Raw genomic sequence first — 17,441 nt, forward strand, 5'->3', positions numbered from 1 at the left:
ATCTGGTGCAATGCTGCAAATACAGTGATTCTGGTGTTAACTCAGCCCAGCTCTGGACTGATTGCAAGTTTATTGAACATATTGTTCCCCAGCAGGAATTTAACTGTATCTGGTAAACAAGACACAGATGTGCCAACTGCCATGTTAATGTGGCTGTGCAAGACTTAGCACAAAATAAAATTACAAGATCTATCCCTATAAATAGTAGTTTAATGGGGCCAAAATAGTGTTTGGAGTAAGCTTAGCTTACCCCTACCAGTTACAAATTACCAGTTACGCGTACTCAGTTACAAATGAAAGCAATATGAATATTAATCTGAACATTTTTAACATCAAAATACTCCCCAGAGAACAACACATTCAAAAATATTAATTTTAGAACTATTATATTATCAATTTAATTCAGATTAACACAGAAAAAGAAAAGATTACATATATCAATCAGAGTCTGTTCTCCATTACGTATGCTTATGTTAAATGAAAGCAACTCATGATTCTAGAATCATGTACCTTTAAACCTGGCTACTAGCTCCTCACATCAACAATTTTTTTCAAGGTGCCCTGGAATGCTACAGTTATCCCTTACAGAAAATTAAATGAAACATTATGTCATCTTGAGGAATAGAAATTTAGGTGCTTAAAACCCAGTGAACCTTAATAAGAATGTATACCCTATTTGTTACTTGCAAAAAGAGGTAATGCTTGTAACACTGAACGCACTCTTCTCTCATGAAAAAGCAAAAACAAATTCGCTGATGGGAACATCAAAACTGTTTATTTTCTGTGTCTGACACTTGGCAAATCCTATGAAACTGAACTACTAGTAGTCTCCCCATTTCAACCCCTGGAGTGTAGCTGTAAACTTTTAAACACTGAATATAATGACACACAGAGAACAGAAAGTCTGCAATGACCTAAAAAAGCTATATAAATGTTTATATGTAATCTGTGTAGCAATGTGCCAGATGTTAAAGGGCAGTTTGTCAGGACTGGATAAAACTGCTTCAGTAATGAAAAACAGGTCAATGGTAAAGATGCAAGTCCTCCTCTCACTAGGATCATTCCTAATCTCACAAGGCAAATTGAGCTTTAGGTCTATAATGCACTTCTGAAAATCTCATTTGAACTATCTGTATCAATGCTGTCCTCTCGTATTCTCTGAGAGTTTAGAAAAAGAGAACAAAAAGAGGCCATCTCATATAAAGCAGACTCTTAAGTGTAACACAGACACCATTATTTGAGGAAACAGTTGCTTTGAACAATTTTGAACTTTAAAACTATGATTCTGTGCAGAAGGACATCAAAGCACACTACATCAATGGACAAAAGAATTAAAAACAAGGTTTGGTAGCCTAAGTCACTAAGAGTGTTCTGGAAGTACATATATGATATTCAACTTCTGAGACTGGATTTTTAATTTCTAACTACTGAAACTAAGAGAGCTCTTGGCATATTCTGAAGCAAGGTTTTAACATTATTTCAAAAAACCTCCCAATAAAACCCTAACACAACAAAACAACAAACAAATAAAAAAACCTAACCTGAATTCATCAGTTTCCAAAGCTGATCTACCAAAGCTTCATTACATAAGGGGGACTCCATATTCTTGGTGAAAGGTGGATTCTTAGTCAGCATATCCAAAATCTTATGCCTGAAAGAAACAGAAAAATAATCTTAATTAAATCCAAAAGAAAAAACCTAAGGATACAAAGTCTGTTCAGTTTGCAACATTCTTACAAACTTATTAAACTTACAGGATTACTTTCAAATTTTTAACCAATGTTTCATGCCTCAAGTTCTTCCTTCTGTCCAGGCATGGACACAGATTTACCATCAGCAATATAACTTGGAGATAAAATACAAGGTGCAAAGCAGTAGAATGCTTTAGACATAACTGTTAACAGTTGTAGGCAACATTGTGCTCTTCTGTTTAGTAATGATCTTTTTTTGCAAACTGACTTGGAAGTTTACCAAGAGGCAGCAACACTCTCAAGTAAACTCTTTACACTCTGATACCAAAGAGTTTTTAAATAACTGTAAATGTTTATGACTGATACAAAATGGCAGGCCCAAAAACCATGACTTGCACATTTTCCTGGAAACAAACACCGCCACCACTTAAGTTACATCGGTTTCTGAAGATCCTTACCATGATGCTTACAGTATTTACACATGGAGCTGAAAGTAGATACATTTTTGTTTCATAAAACTTCACCTTGAAAACATTTAATGAATTCTTTATTTCATTACTTATTGTTCTAACATTTTTTCTCTGTACAGCCAGCTTTCACCTTGCCGTCTCATACATTTGGAACGAGAAGACTCTTGCAGATACTTTTTTGTTTGCATTTTCTTTTAGAAGGGGTTAACATATTGCACTCAATTCATAATTTAAAATCCTCTTTAAAAGGATACAAATAAAATTAAATCTTCTTCTTAAACTGAAGCTAAACCTGTATTTATTTCCATTAACAAGAATGACAGAAACGAAACAGAACAACCTTGCAGCTATGATACTTGTAAGAAATCACCTATATAGAGAGAATAAAAGTAGCATTATTTAACTCAGTACTTTAATGGTAGTCATAAGAATAAGGCATTTGGAAAAAAGCATTATTATGGACCTTGGTGTTCACAGATTTGTAATGAACACGCTAAAATACCCAACCACTCGTGTGAAAATGAAGTTAAAAAAAGCAATACTAGAAATTTCACCATATTTTCACATGATCCTTTCACCCCATCTACAGTCTGACAATTGCTTTTCACCCCTTAGTGTCCAAATATCTTGTGCACTATGTCTCAGACCCTGTCTTTTCTAAATATCACGAAGTCATTTTTGCCATATGCAACATCATATTTATACACTTTATTTATGATCAGGAAATAATCACTAATTTCAGACTTCTGCCACAAGGTAGAACATATAAGACAAAAATAATATAATGAAGAATAAGAACAGAATATGTCAACTATTGAGATGTGAACTGTTGAAACATCTAAACATGTTTCAATTAATATAAAATAAGAAGAAGGAAAAACAGTTTTGTGAAGAAGCAGTTAAAGATCTGATCTATTCTAATGATTCCAGGTGAAGAATTTACTTAGTAGCCTCAGCATTAGTAAAAATCTTTCTCTTTATTAACTCACCTTATGTAGGGTACAGGATCACACTGAACCATACTGAGTAGCCACTGTAATTCTTCATAGCTCCTGTCAACTGCAAAGCAAAATAAAACAAAACGCTTATTTCTATATATAATGTGGAAGGATTTTGATGAAGACAATCATGAGTTCCTCAATTAGCACATGAAGAGCATGAATCATTACAACTTAAGAGCAATTCCACTAATTATGGAGCAAATTCAAAGTAAAAAGTCTTACTTTACATGGAAATAGAAACATTTACAAAACTCTTACATGCCTCAATTGCTCAATAACAACCAATTTGACTATTTGCATGAGCACTGATTAGGAAAACCAGAGTAAAGGCTCATCTTGATATCGTGTGCTTCCTAAAATGAATGCATTCAAATATCCTTTTAAGAATAAGAAGCATTAACATCTTCTGTAGAGAATATACAATTCTCAGACACAGGAATCTGTGAAATAAAGATAATAATCTTTACATAGGACAGAAAGAAGACTATTACAGGGCTTATATAAAACTGCAATCATGCTCCCCTCATCAGCCTTCATTAGTTTTATAAATCATTATACTTTGCAACTAGAATGGATTTTGAAACCTATCAGCACATGCTTCTAGGAAATTGCTGTTTGACACTGTTGGAAACAAAATCAGCTTGTCAGTTTGAAATGTAACTTATATTACAAAATTCCTTTGATTATCAGAGTAATACTGCAAAATAGGAAACTACATGAGGTATCATCATCACTCATTACACAAAACATGAAAGAATTTTTATGTGATCTTTTTGTCAGGTGCATAACTGTAAGATTTCTACAGTAGTATTCTATTCTCAATTCTTCAAAACAATGAAGGGAGTATATTAATCATTACTGGATAGACCGGTCCAAAAACATTTCTATTACTTTCTATCTTGTGGTCCTAGCAATGTATTTCTTTCTTCCCCTAGTCAATGGTAATTTTAGTTCTCAATACCTCAGTTCAATTTTTCTTTCTTATTTTGGTTGGTTTTCAGTCAACAATTTTAAAATATAAAATATTCTTTAGTCCAACCAATTCTAATACCAATTATTTTCTTGTTATTTCACTAGAGTAAGTTGCTTTTAACAGAAGAACCATTTATTTATACTATAAGAACCAGCACTGCATTCTATTACAAGTTTTAAAAATAATCTGGACAACTAAAACATGACCCTTTTCTGGCTAGGAGAAAGCAACTACATTAAAATATTGCTTAGACAATGGCTGAAGAGTCTTTGCAGGCCACTTGCTAGTCAGCCCTGCTCTTCCTACAGTCCAGCCAACACAAAACTGGTTACTCTGGTGAGGCTCCAATAAGCCCTTTTCAGAGGCAGAATGGATTAGCTCACTCAGGGCACTGTTTAGAGCATGGCTACACAGCTCTGGATGATGCCAGGGCAAATTTGTATCCATATAGATCAGAACTACAATCTCAGATTTGCCTTAAAAACCAGAAACCTTTGAAAAACTATGCAGAGAACATACTTCTAAGGGATTAGTGACTTCCTGTGCTCAGCTCAATGCACAGCTGCTCTTCCTGGCTTGGCACAGAAGGCAGCTAGGATGCTGCAAACAAAAGTTGTTTTGCGTGTAACAAAAACAGTATTTTTTTACCACGCAGCAAAGAATTGCAACACTGCAAACATAAAGTCACAATCATTAGCAAACTGTAATTATTTTGACTAACAAAAGGGATTTTAAAATGCTTTTTAATTAGAAAATGAAAAGTCTGGGAGATTAATCCTTTAGGCTGATGGTACTGGATAACAAAACCAGGTAACACCATACTTTTGTGATTAAAAAAAATTTTTTTTTTCTTTGTGTTTTAAACTTATTTCAGCTAGAAATTAAGTAAGTCTTCCCTGCTATTTGCCTTATAGTGTAAGCTAAGCCTTCTAGGCTTCCAAAGCTTTTCTACTAATGCATTTAACCTGCTCTTCAAATTTATATAGGAACTATGAAACAAATTTGGACAGCAATGACAAATTAAACCCAACCTCAGGCAGAACAAATCTTATTAGCAAAAACAACCATATACCAGGCCTGGTTTGGGGACCTTACAAAATCATCTGCTCCAACCTTCCATGGGAAAGGGAGCCTAGATGAGATTATCTAGCACTCTATCCAACTGCATCTTGAAAACCTACAGCAATGGGGACTCCACCACATCCCTGGGGAGGCTGTGCCACTGACTGATTGCTCTCACTGCAAAAGAATTCTTCTCTTGTATCAAGATGAAACACCTCTTAGTACAACTTGTACATGTTAATCCTTCTCCTTTCCATGTGGAGGAGAGAGACACTCCATCCACTTTGCAGCTTCTTTCCAAGTACTGGAATATTGTGTTGAAGTCCCCCTAAGACTTCTCCAGGGAGAAAAGAACTAACTCTGTCACTCCTCCCTCACAGAGCAGGTTCTGCACCCCTCTGATAATCTTCATGGCCCCTCTTTGGACCCTCTGCAGTCTGCCCACAACTTTTTTGAATTATGAAGGCTGCATTATACACACTGCTTGAAGCGCAGACTGAGTACAAAGTAGAGTGGGGCAATCACAACTCAGACTCTGTTCATATTGCAGATGCAGCCCAGGATCTGATCTGCTGCATAACTGACTCGTGGTCAGCCTGTCATCCACCAAGACCCCCAGGTCCCTTTCAGTGATGCTACTCCCCAAGAACACATCCTGGCTTGTTCTGGGCTCTTTGGTTATGTTGTCCCAGGTGCAGAACCTTGCACTTGTTAAACTTCACCCGGTTCTTGCTCCCCTCCTCTCCTAGCCTGCCCAGGTCTGTCCCTTCTGATGTGTCTACCTCATCACCAGCTTTCTCATCAATAAACCTGATGAGGCTGCTCTCAGTGCTGTTCTCCACATAATTTCTGAAGACTCATTTGTGACAGACTACCAGCCTGATTAAAAACCACTGATTACCACCCTCACACCTTCAGTGGCCCATGACCTGAATTCTTACCCACTGCACTGCAGTGACCACCCATCCTGTTTGTAGCTTGCCAGTTTGTCTAGGAGAAGGCTGTGGAAAAAGCAACATGTGTAGACTTTCATACTTCTGGTAGATATAAACACAAGTGATTGCCTTCTGAAACAAAAATCCCCTTGCGATTTTTTTTCAAGTTACAAACAGTGCTGTCTCGGTTCTCAATTGCAGCAGAGCATCTTTGACACTGAACTTCAACATTTATCAAATTTGATAATGCTTATTTATTTAGAATAGTTTCTTGTTATCTCTCCTAAGTATGCAACTGCCTTGTTCTATACAAGTAAATATTAATAGTCATATAGCTCTCACTAGTTAACTTTAAGAAGTTAATAAACCCTGTTCACTTCATCCCACTTTGGATAAACTGTATGCTGCCTCAAGCATTTTAAAAAAGTTACCATTTCTCAAAAAAACCCTTGCTATTAATGGCAAAGAAAACAACTTAATCATTTCCATGGAGAAATTATTTCTTTTCAAGTAACTCAAAAAAAGGTAGTGTTACTCCTACTCTGAAAGTTCCACCAGAAAACACAGACTTTCCTTTTTATGGGAATTACAAAATCTGTCAGCTTCCTTTACAAGAACTGTTAAAAGCCAGCTTTGGCCAAGCAACAGGCACTTGATAGCTGCTGGTTTGCATCCAGTGTGAACTGGGAAGCAGGTAACCAGGAACAATGAGAATCAGATCTCTTGGCAATAGATGGCTGATCATTTCCCCTTCTAAAGCCAGGTTTAGGGCTTTGCAAGACAAGCACTGCTAACTTCTCTATGGGTAGAGGAATAAGTCAGTTAGCTCACTGAGTTTCTCAATCATCCCTCCACCAAAAACCCACCAGTCTTACAGCAGGAGCAGAAGCTCCTATGTTCAGTGCTGGAAGCTTGCATTTTAGAAATGGCTAATGACCAGCTAGATAACAGGCTGTGTGGTGAATTGTAGTGACTTTATAGACAATAGATATTTGCATCTGATACCTCTGCATCAGAGAAAAAGCTGTTGGCAAGGAGCACGGCAGTTAGGTACAGCAGTATTCTAACCTGTCATTATCAGATCTCACAATGAGTTCAGGAAAAAACTCTGTTCAACCACTGATTTCAAGTAATCTACTACTTTTTACCACCCAAGTTTTGGCTCCCTGTAGGTTTCAAGCTACTAACTCTATTATCTTGCTTATCCAGCACCCTGTTTGATCACTTGTTTTAAAGATTATTTTATTACTTTGTAGTACAAACACTTTCTTATTCAAGCCAGTTATTAACTATAAATACCATCCATAAAAGGTCAAGAATTTAATGAGAAAACATTATTTTTTCTATCAGTTTGTCTTTCCACAGGGTGGGATGAATTAGTGAGGAGATTGTTCTAAAGGAAAAGAGCCGATGAGTAAGCTTTCTATTCTCCAGCAAATATTTCCACTAACATTCTATGAAGGGTGGAAAAAAGCAATTAGTCCACCAGAGAGATATATATATATATATATATATACAGCACTAGCACAGTTCAGAATTCTAGCTGTGTATCACTCACAGGATCAGCAATGGTGTGTTTGGAGTGGATTAAGGATACAGAGTGTCTGGTGGATTGCAGGAGGGAGCCTGAACACTGCTGGTGCACAGCCTGCCTCACAGTTATCAGCTGTGCAGAATGACAGCCTGGTTTCAGTCAGCGACAGGATACCTGAGTTTCACCAAATGCATTCACTCAAAGATTTCAATTGCCTTAAAACCTCCCACTGGCTAATCTAGTTTGAGAAGTGTCTGGATAGAATAACAGGTGTAATGTCAAAGTAATACAGCCCTCAAAAAAGTTAACTATTATTAATTAATAATTAACTGTTATACTATTACTATACAACTATTCATGTAACAAGCAAAGGAAACTCTCCTTTACCCTGAAAACAAAGCAAACCCAGGAAAGCTGAGACAGAATAATTAGAAATCTAGATCCATCAGTCTGCTACAGAGGAAGAACTGAAGGATTTGGCCACTTTGAAAGGTAAAAACCTCCAAACATAAAAAGTATTACAAATCTGCTGAACAAAGAAAGAATAACCCAAATAAATGAAAAGGACAGTATAATATTAAATTAACTTTATGTAATGCAAATCACTGAAGGTGTAATTTCTAACTGCCACTATCTGCCAGAAATCTGTCAGGATTGAGTATCAACTACGAGCATTTAAGAAACTGTCCAGGGTGGTTTTTTTTTCTCATGAAACTGCAATAGTCAAGAAGGATAAAAGCAATATTAAAAGAATGTAAACATCTCACAAACATAAGCTATGCATAAGGAATGGCAAAACAGAATCAGCCGAAATATCTCTACAATAATCTAAGTTTCCAAAATTTGTAACCACAAGATGCATGCAAAAAGCACAATTAAGGTATCAGGAAGAAAGTAAACCAAAACAAATGACTTTCACTAGCAATTATAGCTGAAATAAATTAAATTGAAGTCACTGAAGTGTTAAAGACAAATTACCAAATCCCCTTACTGCCACTCATTATTCCAAAACACTGGTATCTGATTCAATTTGCAAAGCACTGAGAAACAATGCTCAGCACATCTTCATATCACATGTACTTGCTGGGATTAAACAATAATAGAAATCTCAGTTTCTTATTAATGCAACTGTCACCACTCTTCTGGTGGACACTATTTCAACCTAATATTAATGAGGTAAGCATTACATTTGTATGAGAATTGCTACAAAATGTCAAAATACTTGGGAAAAGGGTATACCTTTTGTATAATCAACAACAGCCTCCAGTGCTGCTATTCGGACATCGACGAAGTGCCCGTACTCTGCGTACGACTTGAAGAGAGCAGGATCGCTTGGGACATGACCATTCTTCTGAAGCACTCGAATAGCTTTTAAACAGCTAGAAATGGTAGAAGAAAATTTACATCAGCTTTATGGAACCAGCCAAGAAATATAAAATTACTTTCTTCAAAATCAAGTACTGCAGATTTTCTGAATTATGTTATCCACATTAACATGATTAACATACTACAATTACTTTCACAGCATTAACATACAGCTCTTATTACCTGTTAATTAGGCAGAAACACAAACAAAATTCTCCATCCTGTCAAATCCATTGCTTGGTTTCAGTAGAGCCATGGTGACTTAGAGTAAACACAACTCAGATGATGCTGCATGCTCTACAGTAATTGTTACAAGGCAAAATGTTCATAAATGCTCTTCTTAAAGAGGCATGGGTTCATTGATTATGACTGTTACTAAAGGTCTACACTGACAAAAATTAATGCTGAAAAGTAAAGCAATCAAGACAAACTTGCATTATCAGATTTTGAAAGTTAAAATGAATTTGACATTTAAGATTAAGACATACAAGCTAAAATCTCAAAAGTGAACTACAGAAAGGTACATAAAACCCAAGAAAAGTAGTGTCATTAAATCATACCTGACTGTGATAGTATGTCTGTAACTGGGGAGAAGCTTCTCCATATTCAGAAAACGTGTAATTTCTTCAAGAATAAGTCGTACATCAGGATTTAAGTTATCCAATGTTCGAACTTCATTGTTCACACTGACTGCAGGAGTCACAGAATTGGCTAGGGCATCAATAAGCTCAGCACGATAGTAGTTGTCTGAAAACTAGATAAACCCAATATTTAACAAAGAAAATATAATAATATATGTCCTTTCAAAGCTAATAAATGCTTAAGTCCCGTTACAGAACAGATCTTAAAACTAAGACCTTGAGATAAACTCATAAACACACGAGAAAGGAAAACAGGAAAAAAATGGTTCTGAAAATCATACCATTAATCCAGCAAGCAACTTCATGAGCTTCTGAAGTGAACTAACAAGCTCACTGCTGCTTAGTGAAGAAAATCTTACTTCATCCAAACCTCTTACCTGGGCTCATAGTTTCACCCTTTCCATTATGCTGTCTTTTGCATCTGTTGGTTGTATTAGTAAGCAGTAAAACATATAAAAATAAAATTTCCAAAAAGCAGAAAGGAGTACTGGATTTGAATATTAGTTACTTTTACCTAAACAAACACAACACCTGTCAGATCCAGCAGATGCCAAACACGTGTAGAAGGGACACATGGAAAGGTGAGGCTGAGTGAGGTAAGACATCAGCACATGTCACTCCTTTCTGTAGCTACTGATGTTTGCATTCATGTGTCCAACTCAGTACCCCTCCCCACCCATCACCCTTATTTCAGTAACAAGCAGCATGTGTCTTGTTACAGTATGTGCTCTACACACAAGAAAAAATGAAGTTTAAAACACATCAGACTGGTTCTGCTTCATTTTGGATACTTAAATGGGAAGATTATGCTAATCTCCTACATAGATGAAATTCTGTATCATCTCAGGATCTTAAGGGTCATTTAATCATCCTTCAGAAGTGGTCTGTGTGGGAAGGAACTTCAGGCGACAACATTTCCAACACAGATGGTTCAGCTAAGTGATGGAACAAGATAAATCTGTGGTTCACCTGTTCTTTAACCAAATAAAGACAATCCAGTTCTGTGAGCTAGAACTGATACTCAGAACACAGAATTCCAGAGTCCTATATAGTTTTAAAAAAAGATTATTTCCTTTCATTGCTCTTTCAAATACTCCTCTCAAGGTGAAATAAACATCAAAAAAACAGTGCTTAACTTCTCATACTACATTTTCTCCAAACCCTTGGGTCTTTTGAATGAAAAAGAGTATAGCAAGAAAGTATGTGTGCAAATGAAGACAAGCAGGTCCTTAGTAACAACAAGCACACAGAGCTTTGAAACATCCAAGAAGTGCCACCATAGAAATTTCAGCTACAGAACATTCTCTAACATTTACCACATCACCTTTTCATCAACTCTGAGCTATGCGCAGTAGTGGCATCCAACAACATGCAGTGTACTAACAAAAACTTTTTTCACCAAAAAAAAAAAAAAAAATAAAAAATCAGAGATTAAAATAAACACAGTCTTTACCTTATTCTTCCTGTTATCATTGTACTTGATCAAATCCAAAATAAACATTAAAACTTCCTTAGGACAAAGGTTGTGAACATCTCTCAGAAGGGCCATGGCAACAGGCATAGTCTGCGTAATAAAATTAATTAATATCATTCTTTACATTATTGAAATGATATCTACAACCCTGAAAAGAGGCACATCCTGCAAATCAGCAATTAACAAATTTACAATGGCAGGTGTCTGAAAAGCTGTATTTACAAACTTTTTGGAAGTCAGACCATGTACTATATAATCTTCAGATCAAATAAACTATTTAGTTATTGCTCAGTAATTAGTCACAGTACAGACATTAAAAAAAAAAGTATATCCAAAACCACACACTCAAGACACTATTAAAAAGGTATCAAAGGAAAAACAATGAGACGCAGAAAATGATGATGGAATTTATTTTGAGATGGACACTGAATTTGAGTGTTTTCATGTCAACACAATATCTAAGCTTCCACTTTCACTGAGACATATAGACCCAACAGGGTCAGCGAAGCCTGAAGAATTATTAGCCAGACAGCTGTTAATTTGATTAGGTATTTATTTTAGAATGAGCTAAGCAAATCTCTAAACTCCACCCAACATAGATTTAAAAATCTTACTCTAGATCTACAAACTTGGCACACAGGATTAAAAAGGGACAAAAATGTAAGATTAAGTGGTAAAGAATGAACAATCACAAAAAAAGCAGAAAAATACAAAAAGAAGGTGCAAGAATGACATGAAGGATGAAACAGTTTTGGACAGGGTAAAAAAAAAAAGACAAAATTTGAGTCTTCTATAAAATAAATAATATGTAATCTATGTAGTATGAATTCAATCACCCAGTCCAGTGAATCTTGAGAGAAAAACATAATTAATTTTGTTATCCTATGAACAATCAAAAACTATAGCTTACAGAAAAAAATAGTGTGCTAACACCAAAATTAACAGTGGCAATATAGGAAGTTGACAATAGAAGAGGGCAAGAAGGATTATGCAATATCTTGAACTAAAAAGCCCACCAATTTAAGAGCTGTAAGATTTTATTTGCATTATGGTATAACTGCTATTAAAGAACAAAGGCAGTTGTTGAATTCACCTAAAAGATAAAATCAGTATCTTCATTACAGTCCTATTTAAGAATGAGGTCACAAATACTTGCAAGTAATTATATAATAATATATAATTCTCCATTCTACTGAAGAAACTGCTAATTTAACTTCAGCTACTGATAAAAAAATAGCTAAGAATCTGTAAATAGATTTTTTTAATAAGATGGAACAAACTGAAGCCATATGAGAAAGTTACTTGTAACTGAAAGTTACTTTGATTTTTATTAAAGAGTAAATCAGGTTTGTGCAAGCCATGTTCCTGTAACTGTCAACTGTAGGAACATTTTTGCATTTTTGACAATTCTTTTAACACATTTATTGAGAAAAATAAGTTTTACCTTTTGAAGAAAGTAGCTCTGAAAGTTCATGAAGTTGTTGGTCTTCACAATGTTTGGACAAGTCTTACAACAAAACATTCTGGTAAAGAGTGACTTCATGGCTGGTGGTCCTGTCCACGTACTTACCATGGAATTTGCAATCTGAATAAGTAGGGGGGAAGGAAAATCATATTAACATGACCACTGCAAGTTTAGTTTGGCTGTAGAAAAATACACATTTCCCATAATCAAAAAGGATAATTGCCAAGGACATTCTCTCCTTTAAATAGATGCTTACTTTCATGAATGTATTATCTTATATTAGCTAAGTTTTCACTGTCATTCCCAATATATCTTCTCTACATTAAAGGTAAATTTTATGGAAATGGTACCATTTGGAAGACATCTGCAACTAACTATCCTTCCATGATAAACTTCTGTTCTTAATTATTTTCTCTTTTATATATTTTAGATGAAAATTCTGTGTTTACTAAGCCAAGTTCTCTGACTCTAAGGAAGCCAGTGATGGAAGGGGACTTTGCAATACCAACTTCCCAAATTTACCCTGCCAGTAACCTCAGCCTAGACTTTAAGACAGGCCTCAGCCACCCTAAGAATTAAAGACCACCCCTAAAGTTAAAGACAAGGCAGCTCCCTCTAATTGTCATTTACTATAAGACTGTGCACTGAGAACAATTTATTGCTATAGTCTGCTCTGCTGTAAGACAGTTAAGGTTCCACAAAGACAAAACCGCTTTTTGTGTCCTCCCAGCATTCTGGGTTTCATACATTTGCTGTATGGAGCACTGAATGCCTGCAGACAAGAGCACCTGTGCCTGCTGATGGTTAATCTGACCTGAGGTGTGTGTGCACACATACAAATGGGACCAATGCACCCTACAGGAATTCCCACTGTTACAGACCCACCACAAACTAAGGAAAGATCTATTCTTACACAGAAAAACCTGAATTTGCTGTTTTCCTTCTAAATTATGTAACTTGTTTCAAAGGCTATAACACACGCAGTAAGTGAAGGAAAAGCAAGAGGCTACTGGAACATGCACAGCAATCCACTTCACCACTGCTTTTGTGGAAGAGCAGTGCTGTATAACCAAAAAACATTTTTCCACAAAGCCAGGCTTCAAAGGAAAGTCAGAGAGGGAAAATACTGCAATCAACCTTCCACTTGCAATAACTGAAGTGTCTGAACTAAAGATGCAGGTACAGCTTTTTCTGAAAGCTACAATAACTCTTTCTGCAGAGGAAGATTAATCCCACAGACTCCTTGGAAACCATGATAAAGAACTTAAAACTACAAATATGAAATTCATGTAGCAGTGTCCAATAAAACTCCATCCCAAAATATCAAAGTGTACTATGTTTACAAGATACTCACTATTCCATTAATATCAGGATGTACATTTTTAAATATTAACTTCTTATGGTAAGCATTTAATTTCACAAAGTCTGTAGATGAACAACTATTTTCAATTAAAATCAATAATAGTTAAACCATTATCTTTTCAGTATTGTTTTGGTTTTATCATGTGTTGTGACTCATATGAATTTCTCTTTACTGACAGAATCTAATTTTTCTACTTATTCTACTGAGATGTTATACATTCTCAACTAAATGTAACTGCACATTCCCCATACAGTAGTACAAATGACATGTCTTGCATTATTTTTACCTAAAATGGCAGGAGGCACATTCCATTTCTGCATCATTCAGTTCAATACAACATAAAAATGTAGACTAAGGTGTAACTCTCATGCACATCTATGTGTAGATTTCATACAGTCTATGAAACTCCTCAATGTTTGGAAGGGAGAAGTTTGTGATGGTAGTGTTCCTACTACACAATTCGTAACACATCACCTACACTGCAATGGATGTGAACTGGGAAAACAGCCTGTGTACCCTCAGGAATTAAGACTGTGACATTATTTTCTCCTTTCTCTGTATTTGTTATTTGTCCTGAAGGATTCAGTACAGTGTGTGTTCACACTTATCTCTTATTTTATCAATGAGAATTTAATATGTCACCTGAATACTCCACTGCTGAGAGACTGAAGTCCTGTTTTACAATGAAGAACACCTAGAAAGTGTAGCTAATTCAGTTTGGTAATTGCACTGTCACATATCATTTCTCTGTATCAACATGACTTCACTGAGAATATTTCATAACAGTAACTGCAACCCAGCTAGAAACTGTAAATCGTAAAACTGTAAAACAAAAAAGAACCCTCTTCCTGATTAATCATGAGGGACTTGGCTTTTTTCAATAAAGAATACAAATTCTGAATATTTACAGCCTGAGAAAATGAAACTCAATGACAATAGGAAGGTATTCTTATTCATGTCCTGATTAATCAGTAATAGAATGTATTACACTTTCCTCCCAGGTAACTTACATAAACTTATCTACAACTTTGTTCTGCCATGCTCCTTCACCTTGATTTAATGTCACAGGCATACTTTTTGCTTGCCTTATTATTTTCTTTTCTGCAAGTCAACCACCTTATCCACAGACCCAAGATTTTCCACACATAATTACATACAATTACAACTGAACAAAACTGGCAATGATTATCTGCAGCCCAATTGTCTAAGAAGTAAAAGTAAAGATACAAAAAACAATAGCATTTAAATGTTACAACAACTGTTCTAATATTTACCTGTGGAATATACACTACCAGATATTCCAAGTGAATTTGTTATGAAAAGTGCATATTTTAAGTCAGATATTGGCAGCACCAAGACTAGAACATACACTGGCAGTTTCACATCAGTGTTTCATAATATTAAAATAGTTTGCCAAAAACACTGGGATTTTGATTTTCAAAATATAGCTGAAGGCTGTATTTCTGTATGGGAACTAAATTATTCCCAACAAGTACACAGCACAAAGCAAGCTATATGTCAATAATCTGCACTTTACAAATTGTCAATCATGTCCATAAAAGTCACCAATACGCCATTTTAGAAATTTTTGCTCTTTTGTGTTTCCACCCACTTGTTTTAAAATTAGGGATTTACTAATTTTCATTCTCAAGGCAATTATTTGGCTTTTTAATATTTAATTGTAGCCCAACTTGATGGTCTTCTGTGACCCTATTCAATCTGAAACGACATGGAGCAACAATCTGAAGCCCAGTTAGAAAAAGATGAATTTCAGCACTTCAGAGCTCTCAACAGACTGGCCAAGGAACTTCCCACTAAAATAATAAAAAATATACTTTGGTTTTGAAAAAAAATTAAACAACAGTCTTTTATTTCTGCTACTTAATGAAATCTGGAAAAATCCCTTGTGGTTTTCATGTCTGACATCTCAATTTTGACAATTATGAAAGCCTTCTGCAGTCTCCATTTACAGACTAAAATAATACAACTTTCCTTTCAAATCAGTCATGTTAAAAATACTTGGCAAATACATTTAAGAAGCTAAATATCAAGCCAGTTTAGGAACTGTGCTGAGTTCTGACCCATTTTCAGCCATCTACAAAGTCTAGTGGATTTCCTCCCTCACTCCCATCCACATAACCTCACCTTTGCAAGGCAGAAGCAGGCCAGCATTCTCACCCGGTAGAAACATTGTTCCTGTTCCAGGATGTCAGTCAGTGCAAGCCGGGATGCTGGAGTAGGGAACTTTTCCAATGCCAGAATAGCTTCTTCTTGTGCCACCACATCTCTCTCATATCGCAGCTGATACTGCCACATGAAATCAGACTGTTCAAACTCCACCTTTCTCAGTACCGACATATCGGGATCTATTCTTATCCAGAGCAAGGGGGAATCAGCACTGAGACAGACATAAAAAACATTAATAGCTTACAAAATTTCAAGACTGTAGAAATTCTAAAGAACTTCTAACTTGTTATAAGTTATTTTTAAGGTATTCAAATTCAAAGAACCGTAACAAAATACATGTTAGAGAACTTTTCAAAGTCTCCTGCTCAAGGAGCAGAGGAGTCCAAACTGGACAACAGAATGACCACACCATAGATCAGGTTATCAGATAAAGTAAAAGTGTCTTGCATAAAATCTTATCCCAGCCCAAAGGTCATTCTCAGATCACTGAGGTCTCAGCTCAGGGTAATGCAGCAGGGGCCTGAGCACAACTGGTCAAAATACTGGTCAAAAATACTCACAAATATTTAGGGTAATTATCCCTCAATGCAATTAAATGATTCATATGCCAACTATTATATGGAAATGACAGCAATGACTTGCTCAATATAAATATAAATATGTCTTAATTTTTTTTTTTGTCATCATGTATTAGATGAGGTTAAATTTATGAGAATCTGCAACACTTTTAATGAGACAAGCAATCTATCCTTCTTCAAAGGGACACCACTGGCTTTCAAGAGCAGATTATTTACTTCCCTCAGCCAGAAAACAAGATGCCAACACCTCCACTGCTTCTGAGGGCACTACTGGCTCCAAGTCAAGGAGGTATTTACATTGAGCAACAATTTGCTTTGAAAGACCTTAACAGTTGCAATTGAAATTAATGTCAGTGTGGATTTCAGTGTGAAGCATTTCATCATTATTTTTAATCTAGAGAAATTCTTTTGTAATTACAGATTTCAGGAACTTGTCTGTACTAGTGGCAGTTAAATGGTCTTCACCAACATCCAACAAGAATTGCTCTCACCTTGTTTCAAACAAATTCTTTTTTACATTTTACCTATGAAATCACCTGAAAGGTACCACTGGAAATGTCTTAAGAGTCAAGTAATTTATTATCACCATACCATGCTCAAGATCTTTTATAAAATCTGATTATATTGTTTAATCCATACTTTTTACACTTGCCAACATTTCCCCAGCTACAGCAGAAGAGTATCAGTAAAGACAAAGAAATG

General features: G+C 35.7%; 1 protein-coding gene across 4 annotated transcripts in view; it reads right to left on the minus strand.

Annotated features, from left to right (window-relative positions):
- The window catches only part of TAF2 (TATA-box binding protein associated factor 2), a 59,280-nt gene that overhangs the window by 15,545 nt on the left and 26,294 nt on the right, over positions 1-17,441 (minus strand). For all 4 annotated transcript variants that reach the window (XM_058831714.1, XM_058831712.1, XM_058831713.1 and 1 more), the window contains exons 16-22: positions 16,120-16,372; positions 12,591-12,731; positions 11,126-11,236; positions 9,592-9,785; positions 8,906-9,045; positions 3,151-3,220; positions 1,542-1,651 (exon numbers count right to left, since the gene is read on the minus strand). In XM_058831714.1, coding sequence (XP_058687697.1) covers positions 1,542-1,651; positions 3,151-3,220; positions 8,906-9,045; positions 9,592-9,785; positions 11,126-11,236; positions 12,591-12,731; positions 16,120-16,372 — 1,019 coding nt within the window. The remainder of the gene's footprint in view (positions 1-1,541; positions 1,652-3,150; positions 3,221-8,905; positions 9,046-9,591; positions 9,786-11,125; positions 11,237-12,590; positions 12,732-16,119; positions 16,373-17,441) is intronic.

This window comes from Poecile atricapillus, chromosome 2 (genome assembly GCF_030490865.1).
Source record: "Poecile atricapillus isolate bPoeAtr1 chromosome 2, bPoeAtr1.hap1, whole genome shotgun sequence".
Lineage (NCBI taxonomy): Eukaryota > Metazoa > Chordata > Aves > Passeriformes > Paridae > Poecile > Poecile atricapillus.